This window comes from Myxocyprinus asiaticus, chromosome 46 (assembly GCF_019703515.2).
Source record: "Myxocyprinus asiaticus isolate MX2 ecotype Aquarium Trade chromosome 46, UBuf_Myxa_2, whole genome shotgun sequence".
Classification (NCBI taxonomy): domain Eukaryota; kingdom Metazoa; phylum Chordata; class Actinopteri; order Cypriniformes; family Catostomidae; genus Myxocyprinus; species Myxocyprinus asiaticus.
The window spans coordinates 14,849,993-14,871,979 of record NC_059389.1 but is presented as its reverse complement, the minus strand read 5'-3'; the positions used below and the strand labels follow the sequence as shown (position 1 = coordinate 14,871,979).

General features: G+C 38.0%; 1 protein-coding gene and 1 pseudogene across 1 annotated transcript; one reads left to right on the top strand and one right to left on the bottom strand.

The window, feature by feature from the left end:
• Window positions 1–830: 830 nt before the first annotated feature.
• On the bottom strand, window positions 831–6,374 carry LOC127435648 (sorting and assembly machinery component 50 homolog A-like). Its single transcript, XM_051689272.1, has 15 exons — window positions 6,211–6,374; window positions 5,700–5,810; window positions 5,492–5,593; window positions 5,121–5,208; window positions 4,920–5,026; window positions 4,667–4,797; window positions 3,357–3,444; window positions 3,077–3,205; window positions 2,724–2,795; window positions 2,548–2,634; window positions 2,325–2,395; window positions 1,888–1,955; window positions 1,634–1,780; window positions 1,346–1,487; window positions 831–1,200 (listed from the first exon to the last, which is right to left on the bottom strand). Exons 1-15 carry the CDS (start codon window positions 6,229–6,231, stop codon window positions 1,155–1,157), a joined length of 1,410 nt encoding a protein of 469 aa, XP_051545232.1. The 5' UTR covers window positions 6,232–6,374; the 3' UTR covers window positions 831–1,154.
• On the top strand, window positions 6,360–21,599 carry LOC127435698 (EF-hand calcium-binding domain-containing protein 6-like; annotated as a pseudogene).
• The last annotated feature ends 388 nt before the right edge of the window (window positions 21,600–21,987 follow it).

The window sequence follows — 21,987 nt, the reverse complement described above, 5'->3', positions numbered from 1 at the left end:
GGACTACTGTGTGTACTGTTATTTCCTTCTTCCTAATACATTAATAATTTCTTCATGTGCAAATGAATTACTAAAATTTGATGACTATACAGAAATCTGAAACAATTGCTATCTACCATTTAAAATACAATATTATTTTTATTTTGTGGAAAATTGAGTAAATATAGTGCTAAATAAGAGTTTACAATTTAAAAAAAAACAATTTTTTTTTTTTTTTTTTAGCAATTTTATGTTTGTTTACTTTATTAAATGTTGTGATATATCGGCCATCCTGCTCTCTGGATATCGGCATTGGCCATTAAAAAACCCATATGGGTCGACCACTAGTCTCCAGATGTGTTTTTAAAAGCTCGTTATTTTTAACGTGACAAAGCATCTAAAAAAATGCGCCGCTCCTTCGTGAAAAACAGTGCAACGATCAAAGACATCCGTCTAGCGCATGTTTACATAGAAAAACTATTAAAAACATTGCAAACCGACACAAATACGTGTTCGTATTTAGTTCATAAGTCCAGAATGCTTTAAAACGACACCTATATTGTGTTGAGTGAGTAGTTTTTAATTAATTAACTAGCAAATCCAGTTAAGGGTTAAAACATAAAAAGTAAAATTATCAGTTTGGGCCTTTAAAAGCTGATAGTTATTTGTTATCGGTATTTGCCAAAAAAAAGACCATAAGATTCTTCTACTGACTTTTAAATGTCATTATTGTGTTGGCCCTAAAATACCCACTGAGTGCATAATATCATCATTTTTTAAATTTAAGTTCCATAATTTCAACATAAAGTGGTTGTAAAGGGCAGAGACATTAGACCACATAAAGACCACAGTAAAGGGCAGAGACATTATTTATTAAGCACTGACAGTTCAGACAAATAAATATGACAACTGATAAGAGCAATGATGTCCAATATATTCACCACTGAAGTACCAATAATGTTTTAAAAGCAGACTGTTTCCTAACAATGGTTTTGCTTTTGGTTTTAGACTGTTCCCCCTCCAATATATTTGCCAACATCAAATAATTAGGTAACACTCATTGTATAGTGCATGGCAGCTCGAAGTGTAATCTTACAAATATCCTGTAATACAAGTACAAAGTGACAGAAATCCTTCTTTGTTTTAAAATCGTCATGTGACGGGAAATCAGGATATTACAGGAACCGGATACCAGCCCCAAACTGCACTCCATCACATATCCTGAGATACAAGAGATGTCAATAAATTGCATCACAATAACTATAAGTCAAGATGAAATAGAAATGCTAGTATGTTACAAAAGGTCCAGAAATGGTGAAGCCCTGACAAGATTTTTGATTGATGGTGTGTGTGTGAAAGTGTATACCTGTCTCCACTCTGGACACCCATGGGAATGCAATAGTTGAGCTCCAGTCGAGCGATGTTCCCAAGACGCAACACAATGCCCGCTCCATAAGACCAGCGGATACGCTCGGCCAGCTTGCTTAGATGTGCTCTTGGCCCTTCCCCTAGTGGACCATAGAAAGTATAGCAACAAATGTTAAAAGCAATAGCATGATTCATAAAGCAAGAGAGAGGATGGGAATCATGTGATATACCATGTATACAAAAGTGTGGGCACAAATTGCCTCCTCTGTAGCTTTATGGATCTCACCATAGTTGAGGTTACACAGGTTTCCTGAATTGAGAAAGAAATGTGTTCTGAAAAGGTCTCCAAAGCCACCTCTGCCTGGCCTGAATGGGAGAGGGGTGTACAGATGAAGCCCCCCAGCCCAGAACGCTTCCCCACCAAGGTAATCGCCTATTGCCAAGATGAGAAAACAAACCTTAGTCACAGAGATTTTAACCTTATTAACTAAACATCCACATTTTCTATGAAAGTACATTCTAAAATTCTAATGACCATACCTTCACTTTGAGGACCAATGCTGTACATGCTGAAGCCCCTCACACTAGTGGGGCCACCCAAATAGAATCTACAAAAAAAAAAACAAAAAAAAAAACACCATTACTTTAAGTGAATGATTTTGCCAACTTTGTCTTGTTGCTTAGGGAGAAGAGTTTGTGAGTCTGTTTTTTATTTTTACAATGACACTGGTATGAAAATGCATTTCGGACTATACGATTACAAGTGGCAGCGCTAAATGCAGGTGTAAACAGAGTGCAAAACATATGCATGTATAATATGTATAAACTATGTAGGTAGTCAAAAAAATGTGATCACATTGCATTTTAGGTGAAAATGCTAATCCATCCCAGACAGTATTATTTTATGACCAAGTGTAAAAACCTGTGATCGAATCACCCAAAACACATCTTCATACCAGGTATAAAAAGGACCTTACCTGTCAGCAATGCAGGACGGCTTATCTCCGAGGGGCAGCAAAATACCACTCCACAGAGAGGCAGAGAGCACCTACAAGCGAGATAAAACCCATCTCAGAATACTTATTACACAATAAAAATCAGTTTATTACAACAAACAAGCTTTTAAGAATTTCCAAGTCTCTTCTGTAATCTACTGAGCAAACAGACAAATGTTACAAAGTTTCTTCCGAAGCATCTCACCGAGTCCCAGAAGAGAGTCTTGTTAAGTTGAATTTCAAAGTCTTCCTTCAAGAAACTGACATCTCCTCCACTGTAACCTGCCAGTTCCTGACAGACCATAAAAATTAAGTTCATTTTCAAGTAGAACTATGTTTTCAAACATCAAAAATCCCTTGAGTTTGTTGATCCATACAAACCTGGTTGATCTTCAGTAAGGCACCTTTCCTTGGAAGGATGGAAGAATTGCGTGTGTCGATGATCATTGCATGCTGCCAGAAAAACATTGTATTTAAAGTCACATTTGAGCTACATTTAGTCTCAGTGACTGTAATAACAAAGCTGAGACTTAACACGATAACATATACAGATAATCTGACAGAAAATTATAGAGATAGGGTTCCCAGTGTTTTGAACCTATACATTTCCATGATCTTTCTATGACATTTCAAGTAATAAAAGGTATCTCTTCAATGTTTGTCAAGTTTTAGACAGACTAATGTTATTGTAATGTTTTTACTCACAAAGAGAAAGTAATATAAAGGAGACGTACAGAGAGTGAAGACTTCAGAGAGTGACCACTCTCCTCCCTGACAGCGAAGGAAGCTGTTCGGGCCAGGCAACCCAACTCTCTCCACACACCCTCCCACTTCAGAGTGTGGTTTGTCCTCCAGATGGGGAACTAGTGATCACAGTTCAAACAATAGATAAATTCAACTATAAGATGTTATACAATTTACCTGTGTCTACATATTAGCAGCTTATGTATTATATAATTTACTTAGTGGAGAAAATAAGAGCATTGTAAAAATATTCACGTAGAAAGTCCTTACACTGAGCTCTGTTGAAACTCCTCTGTCGGTCTCTCTGAGTGAGCTCCATGGGAACTGTCCCGTAACTTTATACAAGTTAATGGCAAAGCTGAAAAGAGTAACGTAAATGTCATAGCAAACACTGGATTGGTTTTGTAGATATTCCGATTACAGAGTTGCACAGTCAGCCCCTGCTGGTAGATGAGTAACTGCGGGCAAAAAGCATCTTTCTCCATGGACGGCCATTCAAAAGTTGCATATTCTGACAATTTTTTTCAAGCAGTATATAAATTGCAAATATTTCATTATATTACAGTAAATGTTAACCATTGGCATTTTTGGAGGGCTCTTAAAAGCATGAAATGAACTTATATTTTTGAATATTTTTCCATCTGCTGCCTTTGATGGCACAGCTCATGCACTAGACTGGAGCAAGGAGTTCTAATTCTGTAGTCATCCTTGAAACAACCAATTAAATCTGATTACCAATTTCCTACCATGCAATACATTTTCATATATGTTACATATCATATGTGTAAACATATTGAATAAAATGTCATTTATTTTAACCTCTTCAACTCTGGGGTATATTTGGGCTACCGCCTTCATCTTTCTACACTAAAATTTAAAAGCTCACCATTTATACACACTGTGCCAAACATTGGTCTTGTTTATAAAAAAAGAAAAAGACTGATTATTCATAAATAATATTGTATATGTTTACAATCTTATGATGAATAAAAATGTATTTTTTATTTATTTTTTTGTCCAAACTTTGTATGTATTCTGGTTCCGTTCACTCCAACTCCCACCAAAAGGTCTTATTTTATTCCACTAGATGGCAGCAAGTACTTGAAATATTTTTGTTCCTCTATCACCCTCCATCACAAAATGCCGATATGAAATGTAGGTGGTGCTCTAATGCATTTCAGCCCTCACAGATGTGCTCGTCCACAGACATTCAGTCCAATTTTCCATTCATTTGCGACAAATGTTCTCAGGCCTTGTTATTTTATGTAAAATAAATGCAGAAGTGACATTTATCTATGAAAAGTTCAGATTCAAAGCTTTCAGACGATACCCAATATATCTGACTTATGTATTCGGAGACTTGAACATTTTAAGTGTAAACTTTATTCACGACATAGCGTCCCCTTTTGGACCCACCGGTGAGTTCGCAGAGATGAAGAGGTTAATCGCAATATAGCAGTTAGGTGAACTTAATAGTGAATTTTAAATATTTAACTTCTTACAAATACTCTTTTAAATAATGAAACTGTATATGAATTGTAAACTGTTAGTAATCTTCGCTGCCAGGCCAAGAAACGTACTTCCGCTCAAAGTGTCCAGGCTGGGGCTTGAAGAATGACAGGCCATATGATGTTTCCTTAGTGCCATAAGAGAACTGGAAAGTCAGCTTCTCAGCACGACCAAAAACATTGGGCAATTTCAGTCCCAGCACCTGAGATGAGAATCACACCAGTTCTACTTAAGTGAACCATCCATTTAACAAAATCAAGCAGTAAAATAAAAGAAACAAAGTATTTGCATCTGGATGCAATGATGTAGTCATCAGTAGCTCACCATGCTTCCCTCGTTGTTCCCAACCATGGTGTTGTAACTTCCTGTCATCCTTCTTAGCTCCTTCACCTCAAACGTCACATCCAGCCCATTATGCAGTGCATCAGCACCTAATGTTGTGCACATTTTGAGAAATTCAGACTTTGATGCATCATTGTGATTATCAGTCTGAGATAAGTTGTCCTGTTTGAAAAATTGCTGTACCGTCAGCCGTATCAATGACAACTTCCACCTGTCTGAATATTCCCATACGCAGGAGCCTCTGTCTGGCCTCATGGGATTTCTTCATTACCTATAACATAATTGTAAATATAAACATAGCTGGAAACAGATAGCCCCGCCCCAAACTCACGCCAATGGTTATGTCAGGATGCTCAAAAAAGGAGCAATGTTTTGATAGTGCCACAGAGCCACAGTGTTTGCACTTTCCAGGGAAATCAGCCTACAAAAGGCTTACTTACAGAAAGCATCTTATTGAAAATATTACACCAAATGATCCCAAGCAACTTTTGAACAATTTAAATTCTGTTATAAGTAAAGTGTATACACAGAAAATGCAAACTTAGAATACTCACATCAATCAAGTTTTTGGCATGGAAAACATCTGCAATTTCATACGTTAAAATGTCTTCCTTTGTTCTTCCAAGACCGTCAATATGCACATGTTGTACTACAACCTAAACCATTGAAAAACATTTGAAAACACAAGTATGCCTACAGAAACAAACCTTAAACACATGCATGCGTGTACAAGCATTAATATACCAATCATAAACACCTTACATCTTTATTCTCAAGAACTTCTTGTTTCTCCTCGTGCTCTGGTTCCCCCAGGTCCATGTCATCTGCTTGAACCCCCAGTTCAGGTCCTTGCATAGGAAGGGGGTCCAGACTCTGGCCAACAGATATTTAAAGTGAGTGAGCTATAGTGTTATTAGACCTACAATATTATTATACAAAGCATAGTAAGAGAGTGTGATTTCTCCAAAAAATTAGGTTAGAATGAAACATAAACAAATGCCAAACTGAATATATACTATGAATGTCTGCATATACAAAGACCGTGACCATGAGGAATGCATTTTACAGCAACTAGAGATTGTCCAAGCACATATTAACCTGTTTTATAAACAAATCTGATCTATGTCCCCATTGATCAATCCATTTAACAGTTGTAATAATCTGTTGAGCTAAACCTCATATTGATCTCGGCCTGTCATTCACATACTTTTTTAAGGCTGTTCAGAGGTCATTGCCCTGGCTTTTTCCGATAACTCTGAAAAAATGTACTTACCCTGGCATGCACAGTCCCCATATTTAAAAGTCTTTTTACATTCAAATGTCACCACTATGACAATAAAGACAATTCAGTCTATGAGAGAAAATATCCACGCACGGTCTCTCTCCGGCACACTACCCTACAACAGTGTCCCTGCCGCCGCCATGACACTTGGTAACCACGCCCAACAGCATATTGATTGGCTGAGGAGGAAAGAACAACTTTACGTCACATTCTCTTCACGGTAGTAATTTTTTAATGCATTTATTTTTAGAAGCAGTACATGTGTATAAAATACAGCAAAGAGCCAGACATTTTTTAACTAATCATCACATCATCACAGTGTTCTATTTTGGGGTAATTTTCAATGAAGGCTGCAAAACTTGGGCTTAACTAAAGGCCCAAAAGATGTTCTGACACCTGAAAAAAGAAAAGAAAAGGAAAGGCCATGTTTTAAAATCCATAATCGAGTCAGACTAGAGTTTTATTTGTTGTGCTAACTATAACCATACAAATGTACACACATGCGCGTGCATTGCAAGCATTCCAGTAGGCGGGGTCACCTCCTGATTGACAGACAGTTGACAAACCGTCTTCATGGCAACATTGGAGCGTCCTTGGTTGGGTTAAGTGTTATGGTAAACTTGTCGCCTTCAGTTAAGTTACAGTAGTAAGTCTGAAACAGGACTCATGAATTTCAAACAAGAATTCAAGAAACCAATGCGTCCACAGTCAGCTGTGGAGAGTCGGGATAGATTTTTAGCAGAAGATGAGTAGGGTAAACAAAATAATAGTACTGCCAATGAAATAGGTTATCTTATAACCTTACTGGTAATTGGTCAAATGTTAATAATTAATTGTTTGGATTTATTTAAAATGTTTGTACATTATAGACTGATATAAATAAAGAAACGACAAAATTATAGAAAGAAAAAAACGGGCCATTTGGATCTGAGGCCTTTAACACTACAGCTTACCATCAAACCCAGAGCAAAGAGTGCCTCATGAGTACTCCAGATTTCTCCAGAAGGAACACTCTCAAATCTGTCTCTGGTATGGACTATTCTGTTTTTTAGTAGATTATGTTGAGGAAATAATCCATTTTACATCCTTTTTTATTTTATTTTTTACAGCCTTCTCTGTGAAGTCAGTGGCAGATGAGAATCTTTCTTTGGTGGAGATTGAGAACCTACTCTTGGAGAGAATCAAGGACCAGAAGGATGACTTGAAGGCTGCTTTTAAAGCTTTTGACTAGGAAGGCAACAAGATTGTCACCAAAGGAGAGTTCAGACGTGTAACTGAGGGCTTTCTTGTAGCTCTCACAGAGTCTCAGTTTAAGGGTCTGTTGGCTAAGGTTGGTTATATTACAACAAACACAGCAACTAGTGCACTTTTTGTATTATATTGCTGTAGCAGAAGTTTTACATGCTCAATGTATCTATAAATATTTCAACCTTATACATTTCTTTTTAATTATTATATTAGGTTGAAATAATAGAAAATGGAACAGTTCCCTATATGGAGTTTCTTGGGAAATACTGCAAGGTTTCATCTGCTTTGGGCAGGTATGTACTAATGCTATTGTAGATGTTTCCTTCAAATATTTTTAAAATATTTTTAACGTTATGTTTTAGAAATGAAGATGGCATAAAGATGGTAGACCCGTTTAGAGAAATTTGGTGATATGTCTCTTAAAATGATAGTTCACCCAAAAATGAAAATTCTCTCATCATTTACTCACCCTCATGCCATCCCAGATGTGTATGACTTTCTGTCTTCTGCAGAACACAGAGATTTTTAGAAGAATATTTCAGCTCTGTAGGTACATACAATGCAAGTAAATGGTGACCAGAACTTTGTAGGTCCAAAAAGCACATAAAGGCAGCATTAAAGTAATCCACATGACTCCAGTGGTTAAATCCATATCTTCAGAAGCTATATGATAGGTGTGGGTGAGAAACAGATACATATTTAAGTCCTTTCATTTTAATATTCTGTCACTTGTCATGTTAAATTACTTTTACTATTTTAAGCTTTGATTATGGTGGCACATATTTAGTTACTGTCTCAATCAGAAGAGATTCTGCGCCAGCAACTCCAGACATGAACAGTGCTGAAGCAATTCTTCCAAGACTGTGTCAACAAATACTTGATAAAAAGTCTCTTCTGATGGAAGGTTTTCTGGAATTAGACAAAGTAAGTTTGGGGTTTTATTAAATACATATATAAATACAGATAATCACAGGTGTTCGTACTGTATTATAACTATTCAGCTTTTGTTTGTGTTATTCCTGTAGAACAGGTTTCATCAGTAGAAATTAATTGCATAGGGCTTTGGAGAATGGTAAAATGGTCTGCACTTATACAGCATTTTTTTTAACCGTAGCTGTTCCAAAGCGCTTTACACTGTGACTCGTTCTCCCATTCACGCACACACTCACACACCAATGATGGGAGAGATGCCATGCAAGGCACTAGCCTGCCATTGGGAGCAACTTGGGGTTCAGTGTCTTGCCCAAGGACACTTCGGCATGTGGAGTCATGTGGGCCAGGAATTGAACTGCCAACCCTGTGATTAGTGGCCAACCCGCTCTAAAACCCGAGCCACAGCTGCCCCATATCAGCTTTTGTCTCACAGATGAGAAGTTCAGAGTTCTTCTGGGTGCAGAGCATGAGGATGTCATCATTTACCAACAGTTTCTCGACTTCCTCCACCAACAAAGGCCAATTGTGGTATAAAATGTGTCAAGTAATTTTTATTTGTATAGCGCTTTACACAAACCACATCTTTTCAAAGCAGATTTATCATGCTTTAACAGAAAATGTAACTGTAATATCTATAAAGTCTTAGAGTCATCATTGTGTAGTTTGATTAAATATGATTGTAAATTGTGTATAAAAATAAATAATTAAATAATAATGGTATTTAGACCCCTAGTGAGCATGCCGAAGGCGACTGTGGCAAGGAACACAAAACTCCATAAGATGTTGGTTAATGGAGAAAAATAACCTTGGGAGAAACCAGGCTCACTGTGGGGGCCAGTTTCCTTCTGGCTAAACAGCATGAATATAATGCCAATATTAGTTATTTGTGTGCAGTGCAAGTCATGGTTTAAAATTTGTAAACTAAATAAGTGTTACGGGCCAATGTTTAAACAAAGATTTTGGATGAACTGTAAGATTAATGTCTTTGAAGTCCATCCTGGATTAACTGCAGAAGTTCACATAGATGCAGTGACCTTTGTTAGTTGGCTGATGAAGGCTTTTGTTGGCAATTAATTGATAGTCTGTGTATTCCATTTCAAGAGTGTAGTCCATCAATAGACAAAGGTGATGCAGGCAGAGATCAAATGAGGTGTATCGCAGTTCACCCGGCAGGTCATTTCTGTGAGGTTCAGTGGGGTCCATCCTAAGTCCAAGATTCAGGCAGTGGCATATGAAGTATCCCATGTCTTACAGTTGAAGTTGGCATCAGTTCATCCTCTGAAGTTCATCGTGAAAGACTGAAGTGATGTCTGGCTATCACCGGCTGCAGTTAGTCGTCATCACTCAGCGACACATAGCAGTGGAGTCCGACACCAAGCAGGAACTAAGCTGAATCTGATCGGCACTGGTAACCTTGGGATATGAATCCGGAGGTTGAGACAGGGAAAGAAATAGAATAATATTAGTGTAGATGCCATTCAATTTATTGCAGATTTATAGATTATGAGAAATGTTTCTGGTTCCGGCAGACCTAACTAAAGCAGCCTAATTGTGAGTTGATGGATACATTAGGTGTATGCCTGGCTAAATAGATGAGTCTTTAGTCTAGACTTAAACTGAGTGAGTGTGCCCACTCCCCAAACAGTATTAGGGAGTCTATTACATAGTTTTGGAGACAAATAAGAAAAGGATCTACCTCCTTTTGTGGATTTTGATATTCTAGGAACTATTAACAGGCCAGAATTTTGTGATTGTAATGAACGTGATGGAATATGACGTGGTAGAAGGTCACTTAAGTACTGTGGAGCTAGACTATTCAAAGCTTTGTTTGTAGTTAACAGAATTTTAAAATAAATACGAAATTTAACAGGTAACCAATATAATGACGATAAATGGGGCTAATATGATCATATTTCTTGTTTCTAGTCAGAAATCTGGCTGCTGCATTTTGAACCAATTGAAGTTTATTTATTGAACTTGCAGTACATCCTCCTAGTAATGCATTACAACAATCTAGTCTTGAGGTCATGAACGCATTAATTAGTTTTTCAGCATCAGAGAGCATGTGTCATAACTTAGCAATATTTCTGAGGTGGAAGAATGCTGTTCTACAAACACTGGAAATTTGATTTTCAAAGGACAGATTGGTATCATATAACACGTAAGTTCTTCGCTGTAGAAGATGATGTAACAGTACATCAATCGAGAGTCAAATTATATTTTAGCAGCTTATTTTTAGAGGTTTTTGGTCCAATAATTAGTACCTCTGTTTTGTCGGAATTGAGTAGAAACAAATTTCTGGCCATCCAATCTTTGATTTTCATTGATACAGAATTGTGAAATTTCGTCAGGTTTAGAAGAAATTTAAACAGTGGTATCATAGGCATAACAGTGGAAACTTATTCCACGATTCCTGATAATATCTCCCAGGGGATGCATATATAAGGAGAAAAGCAGAGGCCCTAAAACTGATTCCTGTGGCACACCATACTTCTGTCTGATCTGACAATTCCTTGTTTACACAAAGTAGTAGCGGTCTGCTAAATAGGACCTTCATTCCTAACCAATTTAGCCACAGTACTGAATAAACACCTAGAATTGTTGTGGTTATTTTCTATGAGTTTGCTAAAATATGCTGACCTGGCAGCTTTTAGTGCCTGTCTGTAGCTACAGACGCTATTCTTCCATGCACCACTAAATACCTCTAATTTTGTCTTCTTCCAATTGCTCTCCATTTTCCGAGCTGCTCTCTTGAGAGCATGAGTGTGATCATTGTACCATGGTACAGGGATTTTTTCTGTAATTTTCTTTAATCGAAGTGGCGCGACACTATCAAGCTTGCTAGAGAAGACTGTATTTATATTTTCTGATATTACTTCAAGTTCTTCTAGACTTTTTGGCTTACTGAGTATGTGAGACAAATCTGGAAAATTATTAGTGAAGCTATCTTTAGTGGTCAAAAGAATAGTTCTACCTATCACTATTAAGACTATGAGCCAAATTACTAGAGAGGAGAGCAGCACCTTCCCTGGAGGGATTGGATGGAGTCTGTGTCTCTTTAGCAGGTCAGGTCTACCCCAAAAACTCTTCCAATTGTCTATAGATCTGAAGCTATTCTCCGGACACCACTCAGACATCCAGCCGTTCAGTGACCCTAATCTACTATAAACCTCATCACCACGATGAGCAGGGAGGGGGCCAGAGCATATTACAGTGTGTGATATCGTTTTTTGCAAGTTCACACACCTCTTTAACATTATCTCTAGTGATCTCTGACTGGCGAAGCCGGACAACGTTAGTGCCGACATGAATAACAGTTTTAGGAAATCTACATTTAGCATTAGCCAGCACTTGTAAATTTGGTCAGATGCCCAAGCCCCCGAAATGCATTTAACAATAGTTTCTGGAGTCTCTATTTCCACATTCCTTACAATAGAATCTCCTATAACAAGGGCGCTTTCAACATGATTCTCAGTGGGTGCATCACTAAGTGGGGAGAATCAGTTGGAGACCCTAACTGGAACGGTAGAGTGGTGTCACTTTGCTGAGCGAGTATGCAGCTGAGACGTCACCCAAACACCCTGCTTTGAGGGGTCTACAGCCAGAAGTGTGTGTGTTGCTTGCTGTTCTACCCGCATCCAAAACAGTATCTACCGGCTTCTCTTTCTCACTGACCTCCACTAGTGTTTGGATGCGTGCCTCTAACTCATTAACCTTCTCCGTCAGCCTGACTAATTCCTTACATTTATCACATGTGAATCCCTAACTACTGATAGAAGAAGCTGTAGTAAACATGTGGCATGCAATGCACGAAGCGATAACATGAGCGGATGCCATGAATTACCACAGTTGTTTGTTTGTTGTTGTTGTGGTGGTTCTTGAGCAGCGAGGATTTGAGATTCAGATACATTGCAAGAGTACTTGACTGTAATACCTCAACTAACACATTTTGAACATCACTTACACAGGTGCATAACTACATGTTTGGGCCACCTAATCGCAGTGCACTATTTTGTATAATATGAATATATTAGTGTTTATACCTGCTATATGAGTGAAAACTATGTATGAAATCCAACAGACACCAAAGCTCAGTAAAAAGGCTCCAATGTAGTTGCCTTCCACAACAATAAATACACAGAATGCAGCAAGTATCCTGCATAGCAATGACTATAATACATTTGTCACCAATTTTTTCTGCTTCTTTTTGTTTTTACTCAGGTATAATTGTGTTATGCATACCGGATTTTATTATCTGTTTCAACGTCCAATATTTTTATTAATCAGTGTATGTGACTTACATTACTCCATAATCATGTATTACAGTTCTTGAGAGACTAATTCACCCTTGATTTATCTATGATCAGTCTTAGTTCTAGCCTATATCATGTACATGATTTTATCTCTATTGGTGGAAGGGATTCTGAAGGAGAAACTCACTGAGAAGTATGACATGCTGATGGAATATATCAGCAACACAACCTAAAGTCAAAGTGCCACCATCCCTTTAGAAGACTTGAGGAGACTGATCCAACAATACAGACTACCGCTGACTGAACACCACTTCAGCAAGTGAGTCTCACTTCTCTGCCCTCAGCGTGTTTTCAGGATCCTCATACTGACTAATTTCTCTCTGTTTGCTCTCAAAGGCTCTGTGAACCATTTTTGGAGGATGGAAGTGTAAACTACAACCTGTTTTTGAAGAGCTTGTGTGTTCCTGAAAAGACAGGGAAAGAGAGCATCGACAAAGCACTCAGTATAATTGAAAGGTCTGTATTGTCAATGAATATATTCAGGAACTTATAACTCCCAATTTTGGGTTGCATCCCACCAGTTGAGAACCACCTATTTAGCTTACAAGATAAATGACCATGTGTACAGAGAGGAAGAGGTGCATAAGGCTCGCATGTTGAACATAAAAGCACAATCAGTAGAGGACGTTGTTCTGAGGAAACTTTGGGACAGGCTTCAGAGGTGAGGGATTGTCTTCATGACTGTCTAATGTCCACCAGCATAACCTCGACAGGAGTGCTCACTGTCAGAAATTTCTGTAAGGTAGGGCCTGAGACTGGATGGTGAGAAGCACTATTTGTCTAAAATATCTTTGTATTTAAATATCTTTGGGGTAGTTTAAGATAATTGTACATGCTTTTTAGGTTCTGGACAACTGTGGTATTTTCTTGGAAGGATCCTGTTTTCAGATGCTCATCGAGTCCCTTGGTTTTTGCTGTGGACAGATTTCTGTTACTGACTTGGTGGCTAAATATGAAGGTTAGATACAGAACAAACAATCTGTTGTGAGAAAGAGGTCATATCATGAGGAATCAAACTTTCCTTGATCTTTTGAGATAAACGTTTTCATTGCACTACGAAAACATACTGTAATTTTCACAACTCGAAACTTCCTCCCCAGTCTAAAATGACCATTTCACGAGTTCACTGGTTCTAATAGTCCTGGAGCACATTAAGGTAAATGGATTAGGTGTGTTGACCATAATGGAGGGGCTCAAGCACAGGACTGGGCTTGAGCTCTGAGACCCTTGGATAAACAAGCTCCTCCCAAACTTATCTTTGAAACTTCACTTATTGAAAATTGGTTGCGAAAATGACTCGTTCTGAACTTTTGCAACTTTCTGGTTTTGCAAAGAGGCTGTTATTTAAAAATATATGGCAGTAACAAAACTATATATTGTTTTAGGACCTGACAACAAACCAGCAAACTGTGTTTTACTGTTTCTCATTTCACATGTGAGGGGGGCATTTCTTAAAGGCACAGCAGCCAAAAAAAAGTGGTAACCTGGAATTGTTTCCTCAAGGATCTGTTTCTACTTGATCTAACCTGTAAAAATAGCTTTCGTTGGTGTAACCTAATTTTCAGGTAAATTTAGCCAGAATACATTACATTTTTGAATTAAATAAAACCAGTAAATTTTACCACATGAAGCACATTATTTAGGTTACCTCACAAAAAAAAAAATTATTTACAGTGTATGCATGCAAAATGTTCATAAATATACATTACTGATGTCTCACCACAAAAAAGACTTTGTCTAGCATAATAAGTGGACCTCATTAAAAAAAATTAATAGTCAAAACATTTATGATATGACCCCTTTAAAAAGCATTTGTCACAAGCAGGAAACACAAATTTATCTGTGCACTCAGCCACAGCAAAGAAGAAGAACGAAGAGCCAGACACAAGGACCAGAAATGTACAAGCTAAAACCCTTTTGTCTGCAGAGGACTGCTTAAGTCAACTTAAAAAGAGGATCCAGGGTATCAATGCAACTTTACGCATTTACAAGTTAAAGGTGCAGTAAGTGTATGTTTTTATGGAATGGTATGCATAAAATATTCCTACTCCAGCACTAGACTGTAAATAGTGAACAAAAATGTGTCCGCAGGCACATTTAGTAACAGAGCTCTGCAATTACATACAATACTTACTAGTAAAAAAATCAGATGTTTAATTGCAGAACTCTAATTGCATCACACAGCTCTGCAATTACATTCTTACAAGTAAGAATGCAATTGCAGAGCTTTGTACTTGGAATTCTTTCTAGTAAGGATGTAATTGTAGTGCTCTTTAATTTGATTTTTTTACTAGTAAGAATGCAATTGCAAAGATCTTCAATTGAATTACAGAGCTCCACTAATACATTCTTACTAGTAAGAATTGCAATTTAAGAGCTTTACAATTACATCCTTACTAGTACTAAAGTAATTGCAGAGCTGTGTGATTCAATTACAGAGCTCTGCAATTAAACATATCTTTAATGTGATTTTTTACTAGTAAAAATTAAATTGTAGAGCTCTGTAATTAAAATTATTACTATCACATTTATTCAAGAATCGTTTACTGGGCTATTAACATCATATGCGTAATGTTATAGAATTCTGTCTGTTTGTAGGAAGTGGATCAGGAGTGACTTTGAGAACGTGAGTGGAAGCCTTATGGCTCTGGATAAAAACAGAGATGGTCACGTGACCATGATGTACCAGCAGTCTCTCCTGCACAGACATGGCTTTCAGTTAATGGAAACACAGTTTACACATCTACTCAACCTGTAGGTCTAACCTTCAAAAACAAAACACATTAATTAAATCAAATGTTTTCTGCATAAAATAATTATACTGTAGCAACCATATTTGTCCACCTTCTTTATATTTTTTCAGCCTTGGATTTGATGCCTGTCATAAGAAGCTGCCATACCTTGATTTTGTAAAGCAGCTTGCTGGACCTCCAGTCTCCAGTGGTTCTGCAGTTGAATGCCCATCTGAGGGTTCTCCAGAACCAGTGGAGAATGTAGAGAAGCTAAGCCCTGAAAGAGCCATACAAAAGCTCCGGGAGCTGCTTACTGCTTCCTCAGATACTCTCTACAAGGTACAGACCATTAATAAAAATGTGGTAGTATTAGTAGAAAGGTGTTTGAACTAAAAAATACTGCAATAACAGAGCTTTGTGTAAATATTCCATCCTTTTTTCTTTCTTTCTTTTATTTTTTAATTGGCAATTGAAAAATATAGGCAATTGTGTCTTCCAAAGTTCAGTGGATCAAGGTCCATGCTAGTGCCTGAATTTGTGTTCAAGACACTGATTCACATTTTAGGGAGCTAAGAAGTGAAATGACACACCCTAACAAAGTAAATGTAAATTAAGTGCTTAGTTTACCAGTTGGCTTTCAACTTGCATTTAGAACAATGAATTTAGCCCTATGTAAAACAGCATCAAAGTTGTTCCTCATTAGGGGTAGGAAAAATATAGACTTAGCAAACTTAATTTGAAAAATCTCGATATCGATTCTTAAATCCCATGAACGATCTTTTACTCTATGCCCAACACTTCACTACAATGAGAGAAAAACACTCACATTTGCAACCAAATTTCACGCTATGCGACTAAAATGGCAACTAGCTGGTAAATGTTTACATTTCACTCATCAGTAATTGTGTAGTATAGTGGTGGAGTATTCAGTAGCAAGATCCTTTCACTGTTTGTTGAGAGTAAAAGTTGTTCCATATAATGTGTGTCCAAAGACAAGATCCACTTGACATCCATTTTTCATTAAATAATGTCTCTTTTAATACCCTTTCTGCTGTCTACAGTCAGTTGTTGATCAAAAACAACAAAAAATAAACATTTAATTCTTATCATGAATGGCACATTTACTGTGCAAATGTTTTAGGCACTTAAGATGTTTCACAAAAACATTTGTCTTAAGATGGTTATTTATATCTTCAGCTTTAGTGTATCAATAGGAAAAATACATTTTAGACTCCCAAACATTACTTTTGCAAATAGAAAATATTAGAATAGAAGAACAGGGCGCTCTGCAAGAGATGGCATTGCCCCCACAGAGCCCCCCACTGAACATCGAGTCAGTCTGGGGTTACATGAAGGGACAGAAGCAATGAAAACAGCCTAAATAGATAGAAGAACTGTGGCGAATTCTCCAAGAAGCTTGGAACATCCTATCTGCCAACAACCAAGAAAAACTGTATATAGGTGTACCTAGGATGTTTTAAAGGCAAAGGTGGCCACATTAAATACTGATTTAGCTTTTTTATGTTTACTGGACTTTGTATGATGTTAACTGGTATATGAAATCTATTTATGGCATTATTTTTGAAGACATCCTCACTATGCAACATTTTTCACAAGTGCCTAAAACTTTTGCACAGTACTGTATGTCACTTTTTTTTAATCTTTTTTATTTTCTAGGCCTTCTCTTCTTTTGATAAGACTGGAGATGATATGATACAAAAAGTAGAGTTTCGTCAAATGCTGAACCATTTCTGCGTGCGTCTCTCAGATGTGCTGTTCAAGAAGCTGCTGTCCAAATTTAGTCTGAGCAAAAGGGAGGAGATTATGGTTGACTGGAAGGAATTCCTGCAAGTCTTCAACCTCCACAAATAGGAGGTCAGATATATTGCTGGTTATAATTTGATAAATTATTTCAAACCTCCGTTATATTATAGAACCTATGGTCTCAGTTGCATGCAAAGTAAATTGAAGTGCAATGTGTATTGAATGTGTGTTAAGTTTACTTCCATGACAAACAGCAGAAGAATGGCTGAAGAAAATCCATCAGATGCGCTTGTCCAACCAGACTCGCCCTTATTGATCAGCGACATCCTGAGGCGGATACAGGAAGTAGTGACAGCCCGTCTCTACACCATCACAAAGAAGATGGTGGACCTCGACTATTACAATATAAATGCGATCTCTAAAGAGGACTTTAAGACCATTTGTGGTCGCCACTTCATGAGGTTTACTGACGATCAGGTAATTCTAAGACTTCTTATGCTGTAAGCTCAATTTACCTCCAGCAAGTCTCAGACTACATATCTTTACTAGTTCCTTCAATGTGTTATAATTTAAAACATGATAATCCCTTCCAGTTTCAAAACCTTTAGAATATGCTACCAGTTAACCCCTTTGGAAATCTGGAGTATCGAGAATTCCTGAAGAAGTTTAGTGGGGAACAGAAAAGCTTGGAAAATGTTGGTAGATCTTTACCAGTTTCTGCAAGATCAACATTGGATAGACCAATGTCCCTCCGACGGCCCAAAACAGCACCCTGCACATTTGGACACTCTTTGGTACAGTGCATTACTTCATTTTCTAATATTGGTTATTTCCTCCCTTTAAAGTTAGTTCAATTAAACGGAAATGTGTTTGCTCAGCTAGTGCAATGTCATTTGTATCACACCAATGGTCCTTTACCCAGTCATTAGGCTCAGAGCAGTTCAAGAGGCCTTCCACCTCAAGCAGGGGGCAAACACCACTGCTGAACTGTGAGGATGTGGAGATGAAGTTGCGTCACAAGATCCAGAACTGTTGGAGGCAAATCCAGAGAAGGTGCAGGGAGGCAGACACTGAGAGGACAGGGGAGATTGATGTTGATACCTTTTTAGGTAAATTTTTTAGGCCAAGTAGGCCAGATACATTTATTTAGAAGAAACATAGCAAAAACCTTTCAAGCTAAACATTTCTCGTAACTTATTAGTTATGATTGTTACAATGTTTCTTTTGCTACAATGTGAATTTTTCAGAGATACTCCAGCACCATCTGTGCTTGAGCAGCTGGCTGTCAAATATGTCATCAACAACAACTGCTGTCTCTCCTACCTGGACTTCCTGCGGCACTTTGTGGTGATGATCAGTCCTCAGGTCAACACCTCAACCTACAGGCTCAAACTGCATCCACCCAGGATGCTAGTGAGTTCACTGAGTGAATTACTCTTACTTTTCCAATTGGCTGCTGTAATCTTGAACTGTTATGGGCCAGTATATGTGATTAAAGCAATGTTCTGGGTTCAATGTTGAGCCGAATCAACAGCATTTGCAGCATTTTGATTACCACAGAACACTATTTCGACCTGTCCCTTGTTTTAAAAAAATAAAATAAAAAGCAAAAATCCCTGTTACAGTAAGTCACGTACAATGGAACTGAATGGGGCCATTCTATAAACTTTAAAATACATACTGTATCAAATGTATACGTAAACACTAAAGATAAAATCACACTAAAGGGTTTTGGAGGGATTACTGATATTGCTTCATGACAATTAAGTTGTAATATTGAATATAACTTTACACAGATAAGGTTAGAAAGCGATTTCATACTAAAATCATGTTGATGTACAGTGTTTATGTCTTGTGGCTATATTTTTGAAAACAATTTGTATTTTAACCTCCTCAACTCTGCGGATCTGCCAGTGGGTCCAAAAGGGGATGCTATATCGTGAAAAAGTTTACACTTAAAATGTTCTAGTCTCCGAATACATAAGTCAGACATATGTGGTATTGTTTGAAAGCATAGAATCTGAGCTTTTCAGTCACTTCTGCATTTATGTTGCATAAAATATTAAAATAAGGCCAGAAACATCCGTGTCACAAATCAGCGCCACCTAGAGGTCATGTGGTAGAAATATTAATATGAATATAAAAGTATTTCAGATAGCACTTAAATAGACAAATCATATATCAAATGAAAGCTCTTATTTTAGGAATGTACAGATTACATTGTTACATTTTGTTTCCCTAATATCACAGTTTGAAAGATTTAAAAAAAATCACAAAGTAAAATATGATATCTGTTTTTTCTATGATAGCATTTTTTTATGTGCCAATCGCTGCTGCTGTAAGCCCCAAATAGCTAAAAACTCTATATCTGCTTTTACTTTTCTACAAAATTTGCCATTTTTACTTGTCTGTGAGCTTGTTTGTGTGAATAATCCAATGTTATATCTTAGATTTCCTGAGCAAAATATGTAGTCCGGCAGTAAAAGCATGCTAAACAAATCATCAGAAATATATGTGTGATGAGGAGGAGGGTGTGACCAGGCAGCGAGGATGCACACCCGGCGCTGAGTTGCCCAATCAGTGGGAGAGAGATAAAGGAGGAGCCGGGGATGCCAGAGAGAGAGAGAGAGACACACACGGAGCTGTGTGTATGTGTTGATGTCTGTTGTTATGTTTCTGTTCAGTGTTTGTGTTGATTAAAATCTTGTTAATTGTTAATCCAGTTCCCGCGGGCACACCACCCACCCAGTCCTCAGCATGCTCCTCCACCCCCTGGCAGACTACAATGGGCTTCTCCACCTCCTGCTGGCCGGCAGCGGCTCCTCCATCCCCTGACAGATGGCAGTGGTTCCTCTGCCTCCCAGCGGACACAGCGTATCCTTTGTCCCAAGGCGGACGGCAACGGCTCCTCCGTCCCCTGGTGGACGGCAACAGCTCCTCCACTTCCTGGCGGACGGCAGCTTCTCCTCCATCCCCTGGTGGACGGCAGCTTCTCCTCCGTCCCCTGGCGGACGGCAGCGACTCCTCCATCCCCTGGCAGACGGCAGCGGCGACTCCATTCCCCTGGCGGACGGTAACGGCTCCTCCGTGTCCTGGCAGATTGCAGCGGGCGGATGGCAACGGCGAGTTCTCCCGGACAGCATGCTCTTCCTCCCTTCCCGGGTTTCGACACCAGTGTAGCAAGGTACAGGAAAGGAGGAAGCGGAAACCGGATTAAAAATGAACAAGACTTTAATCAACACAAACGCTGAACTGAAACATAACAACAGACGTCGACACACACACACACACACACACACACAGCTATGTGTGTGTCTCTCTCTCTCTCTGGCATCCCCAGCTCTTCCTTTATCTCTCTCTCTGGGCAACTCAGCGTCGGGCGTGCAACATCGCGGCCCGGCCACACCCTCCTCCTTGTCACAATATGTTATTACATAATGTTATAAAAGCTTCTAGTCTAGTCCACTCAGAGGCCGAGATATTCGATGTAACAATGGGGGTGGTGCATGAACTGAAAATTAGACTGAATGTCTATGGACGAGCACATCTGTGAGGGCTAAAATGCACTGGAGTGCCACCTACTTTTCAGATCGACATTTTGTGAAGGTGATAGAGGAAACAATATTTTTTCTAGTACTTGCTGCCATCTAGTGGAATAAAATAAGACTTTTAGGAGCAAGATGGAGTGAACAAAACCAGAATTACAAGCTTACAAAGATTTTTTTATTATTCCATTAATCATAAGATTGTAAACATACTGTATACAATATTATTTATGAATATTGAGTCTTTTTTCTTAATTTGGGGGGGTCTGAAAAAATTTGACAGATTTTGTCAATTAGTCCACAGTATGTGTAAATGGTGAGCTTTTACATTTGAGTGTGAAAAATTGCAGGAGGCAGCCCAAAAGTGCCCCAGAGTTGAAGAGGTTAATGTTTATGGCTGGCCCCATTCACCTTCATTTTAAGTGCCTTACTGTAACCGTGTTTTTCTCTTTTTATATTTTTTAAATGAAAGAGAGAACTTGTATTGAAACTGGAACACTTCATTTGATTGTGCGTATTTACACACCTGGTACAACATCTCTGTCATTCTCTGCCTTTAACCATTAGATGAGTGCTGGACTACTGAGTGGCCAGTGTGTTGAAGCCATGCTGAGAATTTCCAGGCCCATCCAGCTCTTTTGGAGGCAATTGAGGCAAAGATTTGTCTCCTTTGACAAAGAACGCACTGGAAAGGTCTCTCATCAGGACTTTAGAAAGGTACATGGGTTAATTCTATTTAATTTATATCACTTTCAGTTGTTTCATGTCTTTTCTCAACTTTTTTTGACAAAAACATCTCTGGAAAGATTTCATACAGTGATTTTCTATGTATTTTCCTAAAATGAGTGCCAACTCCTTTATTTCTGACTATTGAATGTGGGTCTGCACCGATTTAGCTGCACTGCTCACATATTTGGTTTCTTTTGTTTTTATTCATACCATGAAAATAAGTTTTTTGCTCATAGTGTATTAAACATTTTAGACTATGAAACTATTAAACTATAAAACACTCCGGTTATGCACCATTTTCTTCAGAAATTGTAAAAAAAATAAAAATAAAAATCGTATGCAGTAAGTAACAGCAAAAAGAATATAGCAGCAATTTTTCTGAAAATGTACACATGAAAACTTAAAAAAAAAAAAAATTGACTAACAATAACAGTTTTTAATCATTCTCTGAGATGTATCTAACAGTAAATAATTAATGAGAGCCATTTCCCGGAGAGAAACGTT

Bases quoted from the DNA above. Each gene is read 5' to 3' on its own strand.
- LOC127435648 (XM_051689272.1), bottom strand. From the start codon at position 6,231: ATGGGGACTGTGCATGCCAGG. The intron at 4,798-4,919 runs GTGAGCTACTGA...TTCTCATCTCAG, and splicing joins GGAACAACGAGGGAAGCATG to GTGCTGGGACTGAAATTGCC. The intron at 1,201-1,345 runs GTATACACTTTC...CTTGTATCTCAG, and splicing joins GGTGTCCAGAGTGGAGACAG to GATATGTGATGGAGTGCAGT.